The 24,472-nt window shown below is 36.4% G+C and overlaps 1 protein-coding gene across 1 annotated transcript; it reads left to right on the forward strand.

Moving 5' to 3' along the window:
• The first annotated feature begins 461 nt into the window (after positions 1-461).
• pde11al (phosphodiesterase 11a, like) lies at positions 462-22,008 on the forward strand. The gene is made up of 20 exons (XM_077209101.1): positions 462-1,382; positions 4,514-4,672; positions 6,152-6,241; positions 6,449-6,589; positions 8,890-8,954; positions 11,386-11,506; positions 11,607-11,682; positions 11,762-11,829; positions 11,971-12,063; positions 12,448-12,498; positions 13,525-13,671; positions 13,871-13,978; positions 14,795-14,904; positions 16,952-17,042; positions 18,745-18,845; positions 19,152-19,229; positions 19,310-19,373; positions 19,627-19,701; positions 19,789-19,872; positions 19,946-22,008. The coding sequence occupies exons 1-20, from the start codon at positions 609-611 to the stop codon at positions 20,276-20,278; spliced, it is 2,829 nt and encodes a 942-aa protein (XP_077065216.1). The 5' UTR covers positions 462-608; the 3' UTR covers positions 20,279-22,008.
• The last annotated feature ends 2,464 nt before the right edge of the window (positions 22,009-24,472 follow it).

A 24,472-nucleotide genomic window follows, 5' to 3' on the forward strand; every position in this document is an offset into this window, starting at 1 on the left:
TAATGACAAATGAAAGAGCTGGCATGATTTTCAGACTGGGGCTACTTCAAAAGCCTTTAGCTCATTAGTAACTACTTAATGAAATAAAAAAGGTATTGAAAAATAATCTCTCTCTCTCTCTCTCTCTCTCTCTCTCTCTCTCTCTCTCTCTCTCTCTCTCTCTCTCTCTCTCTCACACACACACTCACACACACACACACACACACACACAAACACGTATTTACGCGTGTGAAGTGTGAAGACATACCGTATAAAAAGAGCTTCACCAAACAAAACCAGAGAGTTCGTTAAACTACCACTAGACACACACAAAAGAAGCATCAATTTTCAGTCACAGACAAACTAGTTTATTTTTAAGTTTATTTAGGTCCTTCCCAGAGGAGATTTGTGTCTTACCTGTCAAATTAGCCTACTTCTTATTTTTCAGCGTCGTCGCGCATTAGTGACTGTTCAACTCCACGAGCTTCATAAAAGACCGGCGCGAAGAGGAAGGCTGGAGAACAGTGATATGACAGAGGGATGTGTGAAGTGTGTGCGGCAGTACAGTGAGCTGAGCGTTACTGGGCGATTTCAGATCACTTTTGGCTGTGGCATTTTTGGCTATAGACATGACAACTTTTGATTTTTCTGACGTGGAGGCGTTTTTGGATTGCCACCCAGAGCTTTTTGAGGAATATCTCGTCAGAAAGGGAAAATGTGACACCCTGAGCCGGTGGATCAAAGAGCATCAGCCGTCCAAAACGTCTCCGGTGGAGGAGAAACGCGGGGTCGCGAGAGACCCATTCTGGCCCACGAACCCTGACGGACTGAAGCGCAGATCGTCCCACATGGAGCTCCGCAGGAACTTCGCCCGGTCCAAAGCGATGACTGCACACCGGACCTACGACGAGCACGTCAGTCTCACGGCCAACGAGTCCCAGTCAAGTATGCGACGGCGCGCGCTCTTGAGGAAAGCCAGCTCGTTACCACCGACCACAGCTCACATCTTGAGCGCGCTCCTCGAGTCCCGAGTCAACGTGCCTAAATATGCCTCCAGCGCCATTGACTACAAATACCGACTCAAAGAGTCCAACGAGAGGGAGTTCTTCCTCGAGCTGGTTAAGGACATTTCTAACGAACTTGACATGACGAACCTCAGTTACAAGATTCTTATCAATGTGTGCATCATGGTAAACGCAGACAGGTGTTCGCTTTTCCTAGTGGAGGGACCGTCTCACAAGAGGACACTCGTGTCCAAGTTTTTTGATGTGCACTCGGGTACCACGGTGCGACCCTCTTCGAGCACTTTGGACTCAAACGAGGTGCAGGTTCCGTGGGGAAAAGGCATCATAGGTTATGTTGCAGAACACGGAGAAACCGTCAACATCCCGAACGCATACGAGGTAGAATTGCAACTAATAATACAGAGAATTTCAACAATAAAAGGTTGAGGGTTTAGTAGGCTACTAGTTAGTCACGGAGCGTATTTTTTTTGATTGTCGCCAGACACTAACTAATAGAAGTCGAGTTAGCCAGAGGTAACCATAACAACAGTATACTCCAGTGACTGCGGTCAGATTTTTTGACTTTATTATAAACGTATGTCTAGAAATACATCACAATTTTTTGTAAATCATGCAGATAACTGAATTTTAATTATAAGTCAAAGACAATAGGATGAAGCCAGAGCCAATCAAGACTTTGCACTTGGAGACCCGCCCCCTTTTGGAGGTTCTGGACAGTTTTGGAGTGCAAGCCCCATTTTGGAGATCTTTAGTCTGTAGTTATACCTACTTGCAATATTCCGCGCTATGCTAGGGATTAAAAGGATCCTAGTTGATCCGTGATCCGTACGGACCAGCCCCCACGGTTCGGCATGGATGTGTTTTGTGGATTAATTGCTAAATTTCGGTACTTGCGCACTGTTATCTGTGCACACAGGCACAGCATAGCCGCACACACCGGAAGGTTGTGTACACAGATTAGTTTGGTACGCAGTGTCAAAATGCCAGTCTCTGCAAATATTCTCGTAAACACAGTCGGTTATGACAAAAGTGAACGTAAAGAGTTGAGAAAGAAATCAGATGTGTATCATTATGGATCCATGCATGAGGTCTTATTGTGACATTAACCCATAAATACCTGCTGCTAAGTCATTAATGTTAATCAAACAACAAAACAGCTTTAACAAGAATTAATCTATATTTAATTTATACAGTGAACATAGTGCTATTTACATTTAGGCCAAATTATTACATGTCTGTACGTGAATAGAACTTACTTTATTTTTACTTTGTTATACTGTATATCTATGCTTGTAATTACTGTATTTGATCTTAACCAAAATTATATTAATACATATTAATACCTGTATATATTGGCTTGTATTACAATAATACAAAAGTAAGCTAATTTAAAAAAACAACAACCATTTTTGGTTTCGGTTTTCGGCCAAGAGCATCTAGAATTTTAGGTTTTCGATATCGGGCCAGAATTTTCATCTTTATAAACATAAATATGTGTATATATATATATATAGTAGGTCTTGTCTACAAGAAAACTATTGGCCATTTCCACAGTTCAAACCACAGTTCAATCAATACACATTATTGAACTGCCATTAAACAGCCTAGGCCTTAAGCTAGTACAAGAGGTGAGACATAAATATCAAATAATTGTTTTGGCCAACATTTAAAAGACATGTATTGTAACAGCCTACCCCAAGTTCAATCTTTCAGGTAAAATCTCCATGTTGCCTGCATGTAAATCTGTGCAGTTTTGTATTCTCTTGTTTACCCAACTGCTACAGAAAAAATATACAATTTTAATATGGGGATAGAATAGACTTATGTTAGGTGTGCAAATTTCCGATTTCTACAGTTTCTGCAGCCAAGGCTTGGAATTGCTGTCTGATTATTTTGATTATGACAAAAGATTCAAGAACCTCAAATCTTCATGTGAAGAAATTGCAATTACAGAGTACACTGTTTCCCCATCTTCAAATACATGCTACCAGTTGTGCGTACACATCATTATATCATGGCCACAGGCAAGCCTTCCCCAGTATAAGTCAGAGGAGATCCATTAATACAGTGCAATGAGTGTGCCACTATCGCAGTCCGTTGGAATTGCATACTTTTTACTTAAAGGTTGGTGGAAATAAAAGCAGTTTGTTCACAAAAAGCAAAATATGCTAAAAGATTGATCTGAAAGACAACACATAGTTTTTCCTCTTCCTCATTGCTATAAAGTCAAGAGTGAAGCTGGAACAATTATTTTCCCAAATCATCTTGTGCTAGATTTGAATTACGTAAAGTCTGTTATTGTAGTTGGAAATGAAAGAAATTTTTTTTTTCTTTTTTGCAATTTAGCAAACATAGTCATTAAAAATGACATAATCAATCAATAATAAATGAAAATGCATCCCAATTATCAGCAAATATTCTGCTAAATAATTTTCTATAATAATACACCCTTAGGGTACGTTTACATGATAACAATGTACTAAAACCTAAAAAATTTTCCCTTTGCATTTTTCTGCGTACAGTCGACAATGTTGTCAAAACGATCCCCTTTCAAAGAAATCCGCGAAAAACGACTAAAAATGGTGTATTCTGCTGCCAGGCCAGTAGTTGGCGATGTCACTTTGTAAAGAAACACTAGGGGCCTATAGACTGAACGTGTAATATGCATACGCATGACATCAATGTCTTCACAAATTCATGTTTTTGTAGTTTAGATTGTAGATGATAACGCTATCTTTTTCAAAAACTTGCACTTTGAAACCCGAAAGTTTGAAAGTTTGCATTTTTAGGCCCCCAAAACGCCGTGTAAATGAACACGTGTAAAATGAACGTCCACAACACATACAATTTTTTTAGTTTTTAGTTGAAAAAAGTGTAAAATGGCCCCTTCGAAGGAAAGTTTCTATATAGAACGTTAAAGGGTTCTGTCAGGTGCTTTATATATATATATACATACACATCTTATTTTGTAATGTGGAAGTAAGTGCAGTAAATGGTAGAACAATTTGCTCAACAAACCAGTGTGTTTATAATTACAACAATACATTAAAATAATATGATAAGAAATACCCGTTTGCAATATCAAGCAGCATAACAAGCTGTTTTATACAGCTAAAAATAACTGGAAGCGAATGACACCGGAAGCCAGACACATTCAATTTCCAAATGCCAACACACCTGCATCCGCTCTTGCATGAAAAAATGGTGGATAGAAACTTTAAGGGGTTTCCATCATGGGATAATTTTATGGATTGTTCTAATTAATTAATTTTTTTTTAATTAACTTTTATTTTCGATAAAAGTTTATGAATTAAGCAGCTTGTAAACATACTTTATCACTAGGAAAAATGAAATCATCAATTAAAAAGAAAGTATCATGCAATCATGTGAGACATTTCTCCTTAGAACCTTTTCTGGCTTAAAAAGTTCTTTACAATTGAATCAAAAATCCTATGGTTCTATATAAACCCTTTTTTCTAAGAGTGCTGTGCCTCTTGTGTATTGTGTAGGACCATCGGTTCAGTGATGAAATCGACAAGCTGACTGGCTATAAGACTCAGTCCATTCTGTGCATGGCCATCCATAACAGTGACGGTGAAGTCATTGGTGTTGTGCAGGCCATCAACAAGAACCCCAGCGGAACTCCATTCACTGAGGACAATGAGAAGGTAAGCTCTATTCTCCGTTTCACTTGGCTTCATGCTAATATTATATTCTAAAGATAGGTTCCAACTACTGGATTTATAGCCTATTTCATTCTCCTGATGCCTATTACTATAGCGCCCAAACTTTAGCTGGTAATGAAACTCTAGAGTGTGAGTGATAATTACTGTGCTAAATCGAAAGAGATCTATGAATTAACAATTAACGAATATCCTGCCATGCTGGAGTAGTTGTAGATTTAGAAAATTAGTTATTTATATGATAAGACTTATTCTTTATATTCATAACCTTAGACACCCTGTGGTCATTGTACTAAGCATCTCCATAAATCAAAGCTATAGATCTGATACTCTGTTGCTCTCTGAATTTCATAAAATTGCTCACACTCAAATTAAAGGGATAGTTCACGCAAACATTTTAATTCTGTCATCAATTACTGACCCTCATGTGGTTCCAATAAACCCGTAAGACTTTCATTCATCTTTGGAACACAAATGAAGATCTTTTTAATGAAATCTGAGAGCTTTCTGTCCCAGCTACCGCAACTGACACTGATTTAAAAAGTTCATAAAGAGATCGTAAAACGAATCCATATAAAGTGAGTGGTCTAATCCAAATTTTCTGAAGAGACACGATCGCTTTATATGATGATCAGATTGAATTAAGGCTTTTATTCACATATAAAAGTTCATCAACACACATTAGTTATGATAAAAAGAAGCTCAAACATATTCGCTTGAAGTGCGACAACCAATGAGGTTCATTCTCGTGTTGCGCAGCACTATTGAGCTTTTGCAAGACCCAATGAGCTTTGTTAAATGTGAATAAAACTGTATATTCAATCTATTCAACATATAAAGCGATCCAGGCTCTTCAGAAAACTTGAACTGAACCGCTCGATTGATATGGATGAATTTTACGAACTCTTTATGAACTTTTTTGAAGCGAAAAAAAGTAGTAGTTGACTGTCAACAGAGGGAAAGAAATCTCTCGGATTTCATTTAATTTGTGTTTCGAAGATGAATGAAAGTCTTGCGTGTTTGGAACAACATGAGGGTGAGTAATTGATTAAATTCTTTTGGGGGGATAACTAACACTTTAAGCTGTGAACAGAGGTCATTATTGGCATTGACTGAATCAGCACATGTAAATGGCATATACCTCAGAATCAATACAAAATATAGATCCAGTACTGCAGTCTCTAGGCACAAATCAGTATGTACCCGTTCATCTCATTACTTTACTTTCATCGCTGCTTCAAAACATCTATATAGATAGTAATTAATAGCACAGAAATTCTCTTTAGAATTATTTATGCCAAGCAGCACTGAAAGCATACAGCATGCTGTGCTGTTATAAATGCCCTAGACATACAAAGAAGCAGAACTGATGTGATGCCTCCAGTTCTTTTCCCCCCTCTCAATATCTCAACGTCACGCATCAATCTGACTGAAGCTTTGAAAGCATCAAACTTCTCTCTACAGGTCCTGCAAATGTATCTACCATTCTGCGGAATATCGATCTCCAACGCCAAACTCTTCTCCGAATCCCGCAAGGAGTATGAGAGGAGCAGGGTAAGTCAAGATCTGCAGAAATGTTGCTGAATAAAACTCTTCAGAATGATTCAAAATCTGCCTCCAGATTTCTTGACCTCTCAGACAGTGTAGCTTGTTAGATTGCATGCAATCCTCGCACGGTTTCAAATATTTAATAATCCTGTGTAAAGCTTAAAGGCCTGTGTTTTCTGAATACATTTGGAGCTGCTGCTGTTGTTTCTCAAGGCGCTGCTGGAGGTGGTGAATGATCTGTTTGAGGAGCAGACGGACCTGGAGAAGATTGTGAGAAAGATCATGCAGCGTGCGCTGACGTTACTGCAGTGTGAGCGCTGCTCTGTGCTTCTGCTAGAAGACATCCACTCCCCTGTGAGATCACTTTCAGTCCCCCTTTTCTCTTTTCTGTCATGATTTGGGTCTATCTTTATTACTTCTTTTTCTTTATACATTCCACCTTTCTTGACTAATTAATCTAGGCATCCTTTCATTGGTCTTCACATAAGCCTTTATTTCTATGCTCTTGCTCTTGCTAAAGAGAACATCAGTATTGCTTTCTTAGTTTTTTTTTCACATAAGCATTGAAATGTGGCACGTAAATTATTCTGCTTGTGCTATGGACATAAATGATTTATCAAGTAGGAGTGTGCAGCCAAGCTATTATCTGTATTTTGCAGTCAAAATTTATATGTGGTTGTGAATGTGGCTGTGGGCGGGGCTTAAAGTGGGAGTGCGACAAAACGAAAAGCAAATTTTTATGTAACTCAATTCCATTCCATTTCAATTTAGCAAATGTTAATGTAATTTTTAATTAAATTATTGATTCTATTTATATTACATTTATTTAAAATACAGCTTTTTTTAAACTTTCTTAATTAGTAATTTAATGACAGTGGAGTGCTGCAGGAATGACATATTTTTGTTGGCCAAAACCTGGAAAAGAGTTAGCATTTTAGCACTTTCGGTTTCATCGTCCCAAAGTCACTGGGTTTTTGAATAGGTATTGGGTTAAATGCCTGAAATTAGGTCTCTGGTTAATACAAGCTCAAGATACTTTCACAATTTACTCTATGACATCAGTAATTCCCTCTTGTGTTTTTTAAAGCTTTTTCTTGTTTTGAAAAAGGCGATTGCTAACAAACCGCTAAATGAGGTTCTCGGTGACATTAAAGGGTTAGTTCACCCAAAAATGAAAATTATGTCATTAATGACCCTCATGTCGGTCCAAGCCCGTAAGACCTCCGTTCATCTTCGGAACACAGTTTAAGATATTTTAGATTCAGTCCGAGAACTTTTTGTCCCTCCATTGAAAATCTATGTACGGTATACTGTCCTTGTCCAGAAAGGCAATAAAGACATCATCAAAGTAGTCCATGTGACCTCAGTGGGTTAGTTCGAATTTTTTGAAGCATCGAAAATACATTTTGTTCCAAAAATAACAAAAAAAACGACTTTATTCAGCATTGTATTCTCTTCCGGTTCTTTTGTCAATCCGCGTTCATGACTCGGCTGACGTAAGACGAGCTGACGTGTTATCTGGTGCGCCCGAGCTTCGTTTACAGTCTGAGGGAGACGCACGCTGTAAACAAAACAATATTTGCAAACATATCTAAGGATTTCGACACAGGGGAAGACTTGCATTTTTTTTAACCAGACATATTTATTTGAACCCGAATACACGGACGCACCAGATAACACGTCAGCAGCGTCTTATGTCAGCAGCGTCACTGGCCTCGTGAACGCGGATTGACAACAGAACCGGAAGAGAATACAATGCAGAATAAAGTCATCGTTTTTGTTATTTTTGGAACAAAATGTATTTTCGATGCTTCAAAAGATTCTAACTAACCCACTGAGGTCACGTGGACTACTTTGATGATGTCTTTATTGCCTTTCTGGACAAGGAGAGTATACCGCACATAGATTTTCAATGGAGGGACAGAAAACTCTCGGACTAAATCTAAAATATCTTAAACTGTGTTCCGAAGATGAACAGAGGTCTTACAGGCTTGGAACGACATGAGGGCGAGTCATTAATGACATAATTTTCATTTTTGGGTGAACTAACCCTTTAAAGTCATCACACTGAACAGTAAAACTCATCTACTCACTAGTTCGCCTTTACAACCTTGTTCTATCTATCGACACGCCCCTGCAAACTATTCTAACTCAAACTTCCAGAGAAAATGTTTTTTAAGTAAAGATAGAAAGAGTTGTCGGAAGCTTAGTGGTTGTGAAGTTGAAGTCATGCGACCGTGGTGTAGATCATTTATAGCTTACGTTTAGCTTTTTACTTGTGCCAATTGTATTTAGGCTTCAAAATTCATTAAAATTGTGTTCATAAAATAATCATATTTATTGGTCAGGGAAATGCTAACTTATAGGTTGGCCTACAAAAATAGGCTACTTCACTTCAGCGCTCTATAGCGTGACTTCTTAAAGGAACAATCTGATAGTCCAGAGTTTACATAGAATTAAAGAGAATAGGGATAAAAGATTATGCTCAGTGCCTGCATATTGAAAAAAACGTTTTTCATAAAGTTTTTCCGTCGAGAAAAAGTACCCTATCACATACTTCTGCGAATAAACCTGTTGATTACTTTACCTGTGTAAATCCTTCTGTTTCATGACACTAGCATTGTAGCATTGTTTTTTTTTTACTGTGTTCTCAGGTAGTAAAGTTCTCCCAGACATTTGAGCTTATGTCTCCGCTGTGCAGCGTCGATCATGACATCAGGTGAGAATAACAGGACTATTAATAATATAATATCCTGTTAAATGTGTGTTTATAGTGTATGTAATGTGGGCGGCATGTCAATTAAAGTCGGCATTAAACGGAAGTTGCGATAGTTTTTTCCTACCTATTGTGATGTATATCGGAGTGAAACGTCTTCTGGAAGGAGGGTGGGACTTGATTTCGTCCTTGGGGATTGATTGGATCATAAGAAGTTAGGAAGAACTAAATGGAGGCATATTTAAAAGTCTGTTATAGTCATTTGTGGAGGATATTAATGCTGCCTTAATGTGCTATCAGAATTATCATAAATATGAGTTTCGTAGTTAAAACTTGGACATAAATTAGGGCTGGACGATTTTGGCTAAAATCATAACCGCGATTAATCGAACAAGTTACCTCGATTACGATTATTGAACGATTATTTAAAATAAATTATTTCTCATGTGTCACTGGCAAGGCTTATACTGTAAATATTCACGGTTATTTTTTTTTAATGAAAGAATGCATAATCCTATCTTTGTGATTCTAAAATAAGGAAACACACAGATAGATTTTAATGCTTACTTATTAAACAATTGAATCAAACAAAGCATACAATGCTTGAAATAAAAACGTCTTATAAAAAAGTAATTAAGTTTTAATGTAAAAAGAAAGTTTCCTAAAAATGTAGAAAATAGTTCTTTTTGTAAACAAAATAAATTATTGTAAATATTGCCATCTTAAAAGTAAAATATAACTTGTATAAAACTAAAAAAACGAATCCTTTTCATATTGTGTAGCATTTGTGAAAATTTTTTTATCGAAACCTGCTTTGTGGAGTGGAGGCACGTGTTGTTGGGCGTTTGTCAGTCTCTCTCTTTTTTCGCGTGTTTCTTTGGTACAAGCGGCTCCTGTTGCTGAGTTGACTCAGTGTTTGAGTTCCCTTTCACACAGAGATTCCGGAAAATACACGGATAAAGTAGCCCGGGATTTGACCCGGGTTCGTTTGACTTTGGTTCATGCACACTGCCAGTGATTTTCCGGAATCAAGAGAGTGCGTTCACACAGACACACACAACCCGCAAAGACACGTGACATGTCCCAGCGGCGTCTATAGTTTGCTTATGAGCTGCGATTTCTCTCGAGAAACCACGCTTGTGCATTTTTTTTCTCTGAATCGATCATAAACTAGCGCATTACGAACCGTTTCACGCTGGCGAACGATCCCGGCTTAGCGCCATCATTACGACACGGCATTCATTACGGCTTTTGTTCACACAGCGCGCGTTCCGGGACTGAACACGCCAATGTTACTATGTCCCCAACCTGGCATCAATCCCGGGTCGTGTTTGCGTTCACAGAAGGTGTTTGATCTGGCAATTTCCCGGGATCAACGCGCTGTGTGAAAGGGGCTCATGTTGCTTCAATGTCGCAGACTGGACGGGGCGGAGTTACGTGACTACACACGCGGTAATATGTTTTAAGGGGACAGTACATTAACACACAGTGGGCGGAAATATTAATAGGATTAAAAAACCGAAATAACCTACAGGGTAAAATTACTTCGGTTCTAGGCTCTGAATTTCGGTTTCGATTATTTTTCGATTAATCATCCAGCCCTAACACAAATGCCCTCTCAAGTCGCATTTACCAGAAGGAAGCTCGGGGATAATTTTGATACCCATGTTCCCGAGTTGGGCGTGCCATAAAATAATAATTTGAAGCATATTGTATGTTTTGTACACAGCGAAAATAGCCTGTATTTGACCAAAATTCCAGATTTGTCAGCATGCTGACTATCTAGATCAGGGATGGGCAACTTCGGTCCTGGAGGGCCACTGTCCTGCAGAGTTTAGCTCCAACCCTAATTAAACAGACCTGAACAAGCTAATCAATGTTTTCAGGATTACTTGAAAAGAGTTTTTGTCAGGGTTGGAGCTAAACTCTGCAGGACATTGGCCCTCCAGGACCGAAGTTGCCCATCCTTGATCTAGATCTATAGCACGGTGAATGTTTATATTGTCGTAAATGAATGGGATTGTAAACATCATCTAGGCTTTACTAAGAGTTACCCAATAAATAAGCAAAAATAAACCTGATGTTCTCCATGATTCCTGTTCTTTCCGAAAACAAAGCACTTGAATGCGACAAGCTCATAATCGCAACTTCAGAAGTGGCGAGTCGGAAATTTCCGATAGCATGTGAAGGCGGCAAAAGTCCCACCCTCCTTCTAGACATAGTACATCAAGAGGCCAGATGCAGTTTCAAAGGGGAAGGGAGGTTAATGTTTTTGGTTAAAGATTATGAGTGCAAATTAATATTTTATAATAAACACTGCAACATTCTGTAAAAAAAAAAATTGAATTGTCCATTTTGATTTCATGGTGACTTTAATGTATACCATGCTTAGTATGTGTGTTTGTGTGTATGTGTGTGCATTTGACAAAGTCAGCATGGAGAAGGTGTCTTGTTCGGATTGGCTAATCAATAACAGCATCGCTGAGTTGGTAGCATCAACCGGACTGCCCGTTAACATTAGTGACGTCTGTCAGGATCCCCGCTTTGATGCTGAGGTGAGCAGACTCGTTTTGATAGCTTGGCCCACACAAAAGTTTGATTCGTCTATTCACATGGTGTCAGTTGTATCATGCGAGTAATGTGTTTCTTACACAGGCGGACCAGGCTTCTGGTTTTCATATCAGATCAGTTTTATGCGTTCCCATCTGGAATCGGACACATCAGATTATTGGCGAGTTTCCCTACGCAAATGCTTCATTGTACACAACCCCAAAAGAACAACAACTAGAATAACTTCTTGCTTTCATTAGGTGTTGCCCAGATTCTGAATCGCTTGGACAGGAAGACATTTAATGATGCAGATCAGAGGTTATTTGAGGTGTGACTTTGTTAGAATTTTTTATGTTGGAATAAAATGACCAATCAATATTTTATAAGCGAATTAGAGCCATACTTCTACTACTGATGCTTTCATAAATCATACACGAGTAATAATTTTCATGTCCGTTGATCCTCACAGGCATTTGTTATTTTCTGTGGCCTGGGGATTAACAACACAATGATGTATAACCAGGTGAAGAAGACTTGGGCCAAGCAGTCTGTGGCTCTAGATGTGAGTAATATCGGTAACACTTTATTTTAAGGTGACATAGTTACGTTACTACATGTACTTACTAATAACAGTATATGATGCATGATTACAACTAACCCTAAACCAAACCCTAACCGTAACTCTAGTAAGTAGGCTACATGTTTAAATCATATTACTCAGTACTTATTTGAGTAAGTACAATGCAAGTACATCACCTTAAAATAAAGTGTAACACTAATATTTTGTTGGTATTTTCTTGTTCTGTTTTAAGCTGCTCATAAACATAACAGCTACAATTCTGCCTGCATATCAATCTCACAAGATCAGATGGTGTGGTTACAATCTGTGTGGGTATTAAAAAAGACTTTGTATGCATAGTGTATTGTTGTTTATGTCTTTTCCCAGATGCTGTCTTATCATGCTACATGCTCTAAGGCAGAGGTTGATCGACTGAAAGTAAGTCTCGTCAAACTAGAGATAAAATATGGTAATTAAGTCCATACTAACTAGGTGCACTGAAATTATACTAATGTTTTAAATTCATTATTTATATCTAAAAGAAAGGTTTTGATGTTATCGTGGATGCAAATTGATCAAAAGTGACAGTAAAAACATTTATGTTCCAAAAAGATTTCCATTTCAAATAAAGTATGTTTCTATTCATCAAAGAATCCTGAACAAAAAAAAAAAACAAAAAAAATCAAGTAGCACAACTGTTTTTAACATTGATAATAATAATAAATGTTTCTGAGCAGCAAATCAGCATATTAGATGATTAGGTCATTATACTGTTTTACTGTATATATTTAAACAAATAAATGCAGCCTTGGTGAGCATAAGAGACTTTTTTCAAAAACTACAACAAAACAATTTGTACCGACCCCAAACTTTTAAATGGTTGTGTCAATTTCAAGTATAATATTGAATTCTAAAATAATTGTTTAACTTTTATAATTTGTATTTGATCATTTTAAAATTTGTTTATTCAATATCTGTTGTAAACATATCAGATTCATTGTAAACAGTAGAAATTACATTGGCAATACACTGCAATGCCTGTTATGGACATTTGAATTGAATATCAAAAATATCCAACTTACTGTATTGTTTGACCTGTGCAGTATTATCTCTACAGCATGATAAGATTCTGTAGTGTTGCACACCCTTAAAGGGCCGGCACAAGATTCACAGATCAGTAGAAAATAGAATGTTTAAAACTTTTCTACAGAGAGAGACAATATGAAAACTTCAAATTAAACTCATACATTAGCGAGATAGATGAGTAAAAAAACATCTCAGACCCCTGTGTTCCAAGAAATTCATAGTTGGTGGGTCCTACTTGAGAGAGCCAAAGTATTAATAATTGAAATGGCAGAGTGTAATACACTCTTTCTGTTTGAGCCCTCAGTGGACCAGGTTCTGCTCTGGTGTTTAATTGCCTTGCTATCGGAGTCGTTGAGATTGTCCCCTCTCCTCTCTCAGGCTGCTAAGATTCCCCTAAGCAGTGAGCTCGGGATCGATGAGTTCCACTTTAATGACTTTTCTCTGGACAACGACGCCATGATCACTGCCTCCCTGCGGATGTTTTTGGAGCTTGGTGTCGTGCAGAAATTCAAAATTGATTATGAGGTGAGGCAATCATTATGAGAAAGGGGGCAAAACGCCAGTCCTACTGACTGGAAGAGTGAAATGCTGCTTACATATGTGTTGAGGGTGGATCGCTGGGTTATAGATCGGTGAGATACTGTGCTGCAGGCTGGTTCCTGGAACACCGGGGGGTCTGCAGCTACTGTACGGTGAGTGAATACTCCTTTGTTTTCCTGCTCAGGTGCTGTGCCGCTGGCTGCTTACCGTGAGGAAGAACTACCGCACCGTAGCCTACCACAACTGGAGGCATGCCTTCAACGTCTCGCAGTGCATGTTTGTTATGATTACCGTAAGTCACCAAGCTCGGATGCTGATCGAAGTGGCCTTCTGGACTGATAATATGGGATTTGATAGTTCACGCATAAACAAAAAGTCCTCATTTACTAATTTACAGATCGGTCGAAATCTGGAATTCCGTGGGAATACAAAAATAGTAGAAAGTCTAAGCAGCTCTTTTCTATACAATGAAAAAGAATGGTGATCATGACTGTCATGACAGAAATAGTATTTAATGTGGACTTGTAGTGTACTTCAAATATTAAAAGTATATATTTAATAAAGGTCTTACTTGTAGGCCATTACCAGTGTGCTTAAAAAGAATACACTTTCATGACTCATAACTTGAATTCTCAAAGCTATTATAATTTGTAATATTGTATAAAGTAAATTACTTTTGTAATGTTTTATCCTAGGTAATAGATAAACAGCTTCAGTAACAGAAAAAAAGAAAGTCATACGAGTTTGTAACAACATGAGTGTCAGTAAATGATGATAGGGTTTTTATTTTTGGGTGAACTATTCCTCTAATGATTTTCTGAGGTAAATGATGTAAATGCACATAGTTTAAATTAATAATGATCTTTCAAGCCATAATTTAATATATGAATTTGAGTGTTTGTGTTACTGGGTTGACCGCATTGCACTCTTAAAAAATGCTGGGTTGTTTTAAACCAAATTTGGGTCAAGTATGGACAAACCATGCATTTGGGTTAAATTTTTAAATTACTTTTTTAACCACACGTTTGGGTTTGTCCATATTTGACCTAAATTTGGGTTAAACCAACCCAGCATTTTTTAGAGTGGATTTCTCTGTTGTGGATTTCAGACCGCTGGGTTACAGGAGGTGCTGACAGACACCGAGACTCTCGCACTAATGGTTGGGTGTTTCTGCCATGACCTGGACCATCGTGGCACAAATAACGCCTTTCAGGCAAAGTGAGTCAACAGTCTGTCAATGTACGTCTGTCAATGTACTGTCATCAGTGGTTCTCGGCTGGTTTAACCCAGATTTTACACTGGGATCAAATCACACCCAACAAAGCATCAAAATTGTTTGTCATGTAAAAATAAAGTTGTTCATGGTGTTCAAGGATGGGGCATGTCATGCTAACTGTCAATATTGGCATTTGCCTAATATTACTATCTTCTAATAACTGACAGAATTGTCCCAATACTGTGGATTTTAACCCTTGTGTTCTGTTCGATTTCTGTGTACTCCCCTTACTCCCCGTACTGACCCTAGTTGGATTCAATACAATTCCTCAAAAATCACACTATGAAAAACAACAAAGATTTAGATACAAATTGTAAACTTTTAATATCAACATTTGTCAAACATTACAAAAATATTATATCTGAAAATATGATTTATGAAAATGTTTTAAACCATTTTTTAAAAACAGTTCTGTTTTGACAAAATTGGAAAATAAATGTTGCATATAATTATTTTTTTACTTTTTTTTTTTTTTTTTTTTTTTTTTACATTTTATGCTTTGAACATCGTAACTGAACAAAAAAAAATTGCTGTATAATGAAAATTTTTCATTTTCCTAAGTTAACTTTCCCTAGTTTCCTAAGACCTAGTTCCCTAGTTTCATTATTCACTCACAGGGAAGTGAGAAACCAAAAATAACAAAAACATACATCAAATAAATGCTACATGAAAGTTTTGGTTAAAAGCTAGGTATTTTAGATATCTTGAATATTGAAATGAGAGCTTATTTTACTATCTGTGTCTGACAAAGATTTTCATCTGTAATTTGCAAATAATTCTGTTAAATAATGTCTGTCTATGATGGGTCAAATTGACCCGCGAACATCACGAACGTAACAGTAATTTTGTTTGTATATGTCAAAACACATCAGCATGTTGAAACTTTGCAGCATGTTCATCATGATAAATGAGAAAAAGTCACAAAATATCAAGAAAAAAAACAAAGGTTAACTAGTATTTCCAACAACTAGAAAATCGAAACGGGTCAAATTGACCCGCAACATAACACAATGGTTAATTAGCTGCACTGCCTTTAAAATCAACAAAAAAATATATAGGAGTTTTTTTCTACTCCCTTTTAAAGAATTTTTTTTATTATGCTATTCTAATTATCCATGTTTATGGATAGTTGCATTTAATTTGCATTTCGCATTGTTTTCATATGTCGATTACACTTTATTTCTATGGTCCACTTTAGACACTACGAACTACAAGTAACTTTGCAACTACACGTCAACTAACTATAACTAGAGTATTAGTAGAGTGTTGGGTTAGGGTTCGGGTTAGAATAAATTGAAATGTAGTTGCAAATTTACTTATAGTCAGTAGAATGTTTATTGGTGGAGCATCAATATAAAGTGTTGTCAGATATTAAGCATATAATCTACTTATACTCTAATGAGAGTTAGTTGACATGCAGTTGAAAAGTTACTTATAGTTAGTACAATATCTAAAGTGGACAATCGAAAAAAGTGTTACCCGTATGTCTCCAGTATTTTTATTGATTTTTTTTTATTGATAGTAAAAATATCTTTACATTGTTAAAACAAGGTGAATTTTCAGCATCATTACTACAGGCTTCAGTGTCACATGATCCTAGACAAAAGGAAACATTTTTTATTATTGTCAATGTTAAAAAAAGTTGCTGATTATTTTTGTGGAAACCGTGATACATTTTTTCAGGATTCTTTGATGAATAAAAAGTTCAAAAGAAAAACAACACGTATTTGAAATATAATTTTTTGTAACAATGTAAAAAGACTTTACTGTTACTTTTGATCAATTTAATGTCTTTGCAGGATAAAATATGAATTTCTTTAAAAAAAACAAACAAGATGCAATGGTAATTAAGAAAATATATATACATATTTTGTAGTGCAGTCCTTATTCGTAAATAAGAAATTAGCTCTATTTAGTGTGTTCAGGATGTTTGTACAACAACATAATATTCTTACTGTACTGTAGCTTATCTCTGTTGTGATCCCAAAGGTCTGGGTCAGCACTGGCGCTGCTGTACGGAACATCTGCCACACTTGAGCATCATCATTTCAACCATGCTGTCATGATCCTGCAGAGTGAGGTGAGTAATGTTTAAATGACGTGAACTCTGGCTGTCTGGTCAGGTCGGTGTGAACAGGAGCAAAATAAAACACTGAATTGCATTTTTATGAGGATAAAAAAAAAAATATTGTCAAAGCAATGGACTAATACTGTGTCCATCTCACACCTCTCTTGTAATGGATTTGCAGAAATGATCCATTTCACCCCTGTCCACATTTGCATGTCTCAGTGGATGGAAATAATGCAAATGGCTGTCAGTGTTTGATTAAGTGGCTTATTTAGCTCTGAGCTGTTTAATCATGAGCAAGCTCTGTATCGATTTCCTGTAGACGTCCATTGAGCTTTTTTAACCAACACCAATTAACTGTGCTAAGGAGATTCCCCTCTTGGGTCAGCTGCACTGAAGCAAAGAGAGAAAGAAATTGCTTTCTATCACAGAGACTGAACAAGCGTAGAGAACTTTGGAGACGCACTATTTGTGAATGATACTCAGGGGTGTGATTCCTGGTTTCGTGGTTGGCTGTATTTCAGAGGAAAAGACAGGGCTTTGTATGAGTAATAGAACTTGGAACGAGGGATGTCCTTTCCTCAAACTTCACTTAGACCTTAAGAGAGTGGGGTAAGCTGTGCCAAATTCTACTTAACCCTGTAAAACCTACTGTATATACATATATTTAATGTGCAAATTATGAAGGACTCTAAATTACCAATATCAACATGATCGAAACATATCTACGACATGCCTTTCCTCTTATTGACAGTTTATATTTTTTATACTATATTTAGCAAGTAAAATACATTTTAGTATAATTCTAAAATATATTTTTACTGATTTTAATAAAATTCTTTTTATTGTTAGTAATATTTCAAGATCAACATTTACTGGACTGAAGCAACTTAGGTTTACTTGATTATCCATACATAATTTTCAGGAAAACATGATAAAATGTGAGTATCAAATATGATACATCAAGATTTATGGAACATTTATCTGTACATCTCTCAATCATAAATGTACAGAAAACGACAAAGCTTTGATATGAAACTAAGCATTTAAATATCTTACTAAGACATTATTGGGAGACATGTAACAACTAATATTTATATACATTAAGTAGTCTGTTATGATGTTGTAAAGATCTCATAGATTTACATTAGACTGTAAAAAATTATATGATAAATAAGTTATGACAATATGTGTTTTCACATTGCTTTAACTCATCAAAATAAGTTAAGCAATTTTGAACTTTCTTTTATACGTTATACAAGATTTAACTAATTTAGATTAATGTAATTTAAGTTGAAATTACTTAAACATCCAAGTTGATTGTACTTAAAAATGTAAGGCAGCTACTTTTTTTTACAGTGCAAGGCAAGATATCAGAATTTCATCTATTTCGCCATATAAATATCAGCAACTTCACCAAACAGTTTTTTCCTCCATGAGTGTGAGCCTCAAATGTTCACTATATCATACTAAAAACCTGATGCATATGAAAAAAAAATGTCTCCTGTTTTAAAAAAAAAAATTGTCTAAAGATTTTATGGAAAAATGAAATGTTGCTCCTTCCTTCCATTGTTATTTATTTGCTCTATAAGCGGGTGACACAGTTTACCAGATTACACATCTTGCCCCACTCTCTCCCTACTATTGCAAATAACAACTCTGACAACTTGGTCATTGTTTTCTAATTGTTTTGTTAACATCTAAACTTCAACAGGGTCACAACATTTTTGCGAATCTATGCTCCAAAGAGTACAGCAACATGATGCAGATACTGAAACAGGCCATTCTGTCCACAGATCTCACCTTGTACTTCAAGTAAGTCAAAGTGTCAACTAAAGTGGGATATTTGTTTAAAAATTTATTAAAAGGGGTAGCAGTCTTTAGCTTCATACAGCTGTAAATATTTTAGCAGGTGCATGTAATTCATGTTTAGGCCACAGAGAGGCGCCCTTTGAAAGGGGCAGAAGAGGTTATATTAAGCCCCTTTTGTGGCTTTTGTTCAGATCCTAAAAGCCTAGATCTTCACCATAAGGAACATTGAATAAAATTAACCTGATTGCAGTGAAAGAAGCTTAAATTTTTTTTTTTTTGTGGATCTTTGTTTTCCATTGGACATAAAAGAAGAAGAACCACGTTCTTTGAGTGTGTTCTCTCTGAACAGTTCAGTTGGAGTAATGACGAACATAGGGACATGTTCAGGTGAGCGACTGCAACTTTCAAAATTAATAACAGAAATACCAGGAGCTGCTATAAATGGTCTTTATATTTAAACATACCAGGTCTATGCTGATGACTGCCTGTGACTTGGGTGCAGTGACTCGACCATGGGAGATCTCGAAACAGGTTAGACAGACCTTAAAACATGATCCATTTATTTCAGAAGCAATATTGCGTAAGATAGATAGATAGATAGATAGATACAGACATAATTATTTATTTATTTAAAAAATATAAATTTGTGAAAACTTTTTCAATAGGGTCAGAAAATTACTGTTGTGTGTATTCTCTGAAAACATAGAACATAGAAAAACGTTTGTTGGGATATTACCATAGTGTACATTAAAATAATGTGATGTCTCTATGTTTCTAATTCCAGGTTGCTGAACTAGTGACCAGTGAATTCTTTGAACAGGGTGACAGGGAGAGATCAGAGCTGAAGCTGACACCAGCTGTACGTATTCTTTAACCAACAGATATCTCTAAAATTGGCTGATTTTTCAATCGATTGTTTAAATTTCAAATTGTATTTTGTGTTCAGGCCATTTTTGATCGTAATCGTAAAGATGAACTTCCTGTGCTTCAGGTGGAATGGATTGATGGCATTTGTAAGCCACTATATGAGGTAACAGTTAAGTAAATAAATCAAATGACTCAGCTAATTAAATTTTATAGACTGATGATAATGTATTTTACAGGCTCTTGTGAAGTTGAATAGGAAGCTTCAACCGATGGCAGATGGAATTGATGCCAACCGAAAGAAGTGGGAGGAGCTTTGTCTGTCCTATCAGCAAACACGGAGAGCCTCTGAGTGTATCTCCAGTCTGAAGGCAGGAGAGACACAATCCTCTCAGAGCGAAGACTCCGCCCACGAGCCAGAAGCAACCAATCAGAGCGAAGACTCCGCCCACGAGCCAGAAGCAACCAATCAGAGCGAAGACTCCGCCCACGAGCCAGAAGCAACCAATCAGAGCAAAGACTCCACCCACTGTGTGGAGCCAGATCATACTCCAGTAGCCAATTGCAAATAAGAGGCGTGATGTGGCAATTAAAGGACGGCCCACTTTGACATCTTTACTATGTTTACACACAAAAGAAACATGTTAACCAACTTTTTTTTCCTTTTTTATATGGGTTGCTTTGAGACTGACAGTATTTCTATTGAAATTAAAGGGATAGTCCACCCAAAAAAAATCTGTCATAATTTAGTCACCCCAAAGTCACACCATGTTGTTCCAAACTTGAATGACTTTTCTTTCTTCTGTGGAACATAAAAGAAGATTTTTTTGAAGAATGTTGGTAACCAGTTTCGGCTCCCATTGACTTCAATTGTATTGACATAAAATACATAATCAAAACTGTTTGATTTTACATCATGCTTCTTTTGTGTTCCACAAAGGAAAGAAAGACCAGGTTGGGAACAACATGAGGGTGAGCAAATGCTGACAGAATTTTCGTTTTTGTGTGGACCCCTTTAATTCAGGCACTTACAGCACAATTTAAAAAGGACTACATGGTTTTAAAAAGAAAATGTTTATTAAGAACCCATTTTTTTTAAGATTTTGTCTAAGAAAAAATGTATAATGGCATATGTGACAAAACTGAAAATTCAGGTGCACAGAAAAAAATTGAATGTCAGAATATAAATGCTCAGATGTTGTCCAACAAGTCTGTGCTGCTATATTGCAAGTTACGAGTTTGGTTTTACAAAACTTGGAACTACATTAATATAAAAAATAGTTGCTACTATTCTAATGCTTGAGATACAGAAACTGAGAAATGATTTGATGAATGTATAAATTAATATCACTGTGATTTTTGTTGGTGTTGTCTTGCATGGAACCACTGTTACAAATGCTGATTGTGTTAAAATTTTATATTGAACAGCTCTACATACAAATTGTTTAACGTACCTGTCAATCATAAAATATTATAGCTACATTACTAAAACTTTCACTGCAAAAAAAATAAAAATACAGTATATACTGTATGTACAGTTTGAACATTGTTTTGCACGATTGCATACCAACTGTTCACATGGCAAACACAAGATTATCCAGAATGAATGTGAATAAATTGTCTGTTTTAAGCCAGCTATCATGGATACATCCTTGATGGTTGATTCCGAACCAAAGTCAATTGTCACAATACTAAAAACCTGAATTTGTTGCATGCAAAACAGACATCTGTTGTTGGCATGGGAGTTACAGTGTTTACTTTTCTTACATGTTGAAATTTAGTAAGTGAAATGTATTGTTTTTTTTTCCAAATGCATTACGAATGCCATGAAATGCATGTTGATTTGACAAAAGCAACTTTCTGCTTTAAATGAGAGCTAAACTCTCGGGTTGTGTTCCAGTCTTGCTACTAATGTTTATCGGTGTGCACACATTCAGATTATGCTCATTCAGTTCAGTTTGTCTGCCTTATTAAAATGAAATGTAACTATTTTTGCATTTATTATGATTCGACATTTCAAAAGAGAATTTATATTCATACCGTTAAAAAGAAGGCCAAAAACAGCTTTTATATTTTATTAGCTATAACACACAATGTTCATATATCATACTTGGAGCCTCAACGTGTCTATTTTAGAGAAATTCTCATACTGTATTTCAATGGATCATAATCCGTCAAATGCCACATGAATGAATATGATATACTGTCTGGTTTTAAGATGTGCACAGGGTCTTTTCTTGCCAGACTGATAGCTGGTCATTTACCTCAGGCTGTTTTGTAAATAAAGAACACTGTGATGCAAGCGGGTGTGGTGATCCGTGATTGGCTGCATGAAATCCTGCTTTAATAATTAGACTTCTTGTGTAAATGTCTCATAAGTCATATTATAATTCAGAAACTGCTACTATGTGCAAATCGTGAGCTTAGAATTATACGGTTCTATCTCCAATTTCGGTCGAAATTGAGTTTTTGACATAATCTTATCCATTAGGTGTTTATTAATGCCGGTGTGGTGTTATTTTTGTACAAAAAAAAAAAATTGTCAGTAGTTATTAATAAAATAGAAAGGTTCCATCTCCCAAAACAGATGGGATGTAAAACCTTTAATGCTCAATTTCTCAGAACTACCCTAAACGGAGATAGAACTGTATAATTCTAAGCTCACGAAATCTTAAAACTCATTTCCCAGCTTAACCTTTCATGCATTTGAGTTTTGCATAACATTTATGCTGCTTTTAACAAGCCAAGAACACAAACAGCAAGCATATCACTTATATAAATCAGCATATGCATAAATATTTGGCCTGGGTGAAAGTGTGAGGATTGATGAAAGCGAGTGTTTGAAGTTGTGGCTGCAGAGGCTTTGTGCCGGACAAGCCGACTGATACAAAAGTAGCGTGGCCGGCTGCATCCAGCTTTGCTCTCTGTGATCTATTATTCAACAGGGATTCAGCTGCCTTCCTGAGGCTTTAAAACCAGGAGAAACAGGAATGAGGCAGAAGAAATATAGAAAAGTTCCAATTTATTTTATGATACTGAATCAATATGAAGAACGAAAACCTGCTAAACTGAAATAAATAGGCTATTAACATTAATGTATGCATATTTGCGCCGGAAACATGAAAATGACAAGTTAACTTTGCATATAAATTGTTCATTTCTATGTCTAGATTTATGTCATAATAACTTTGGGCTTTGCTAAACACACAATAAACAATCTTATTAAATATGAATTATTCATCTTGTTGCTACATTACAGTGTAACAATGAATTGGAAGGTTGGTAGTTTGCAAAAATAAATCTGGATGATAATCAAAAGCATATGCAGTCTGTTCATGTTTTTATATTCTTAAAGTAACAGTATAATGGATGAGGGTCATGAGTCTGTTCACAGCAGTTACTGTATGTATACTAAATGCACTGTATAGTCTATAAATTAAAATATATTTTGAGTAAACTGCTGTGGTTCAATGTTTTGCTCTTTTTACAAATAAGATGAACACGTGGCTCAGTGTTTGTTTTAAAGAGTGTAAAAGACTAAGGATGTATCCAAATATGTTGTCACATTTAATTGTTTGTCATCCTTTGTCCAAGAGCCTAAGGCCAAACATTTAAAAGGAAAGGTCAAAGGTGATTTAATAACTTTATATCTAGAGATTTACACTGTTATTCCCAAATCCCAACTGTTTTTAGTTAAACATTTTGCCATAAGTGAATGCCATAAGAAACTAAAAAGCAATGCCTCTCTGAGCTCTTAAGCCTCTAAAAGTCATTTTATGTGCATCTTCAAATCCTTGTGTTTTGAAAAAAATACAGTGCATCTAATAAATAAAAGCTCTATTTTCACAGTATAAGCTGAGATTTATAACCGCACACATGAAAGTCAAAAAACGCACTCTAGAATTCCCAGTAAAGTTCAGATAGTGTTTTCTGCAGCTTGAGTGCTGACAGTGGAGTGCGTCCAACCCTGTCTGTTCTTAACCTTCCTGACAGAGAACTCTATATTAATTGGCCCAAGCTGCCAGTGTCAGGTTTGAGTTCAATGATTATTTATACTGAAACAATACAGTCAGATTCTTCAGGCTTATATAAGTATGTTGCTCATGTGCTTTTCCCTTAAGGATGAAATCTTGCTTTAAACCCAACTCCCTGCTACGCACGCCAGGCCCCACGGCTCATTGGCCTTTGAGTTAATGCCGAAACTACTGTAGATGTTTTTTATGAAGATGCTCCAGTCCACAAATCAATTACAGGTGGGGAAAAGTGTGCGCGTGGCTATCTCCCCTTGCCGTTTTCTATCCTCTTCTGTCTGCACGCCTCCCACAATCAAAGAGATCTCAGTGCTTTGACTTGCTGGTAAAAAATTCATGTGAGAGAAGTTACGCAACTCTAGTTCTTAATCGGCTCTTCAGTGCATTTAAAAACAGGCTTAAACAAAGGTCCAGAGAGAAATGGAATTATAGGACTGGAGACTATACTCCTCTATCTCCCTCTGTCAGTCTCCCAGGTTTTTTATATGTTATTAGCGCAATGTTGCATAAGACTTAAGAGGAGGGTATAGGAATTATAAACCTTTGAGTTATTTTTGGATAATACACACTACAATAGCTTTAGAACTTCACTGTTAACTCCAGTGAAAGAGTTTGTACACTTTGTTTTCTTTTTATAATTGGCCTTTTCTGCCATGTTTCTTTTTAGCAGATCAGTTAAATCCACAAACAAATGGAGTGTGATTGTCTAATGGCTGAAGCCACACTATATCTTTT

Source organism: Siphateles boraxobius, unplaced genomic scaffold, assembly GCF_051911475.1.
Source record: "Siphateles boraxobius isolate OS27281-9 unplaced genomic scaffold, OSU_SipBor_1 12, whole genome shotgun sequence".
Taxonomy (NCBI): Eukaryota; Metazoa; Chordata; class Actinopteri; order Cypriniformes; family Leuciscidae; genus Siphateles; species Siphateles boraxobius.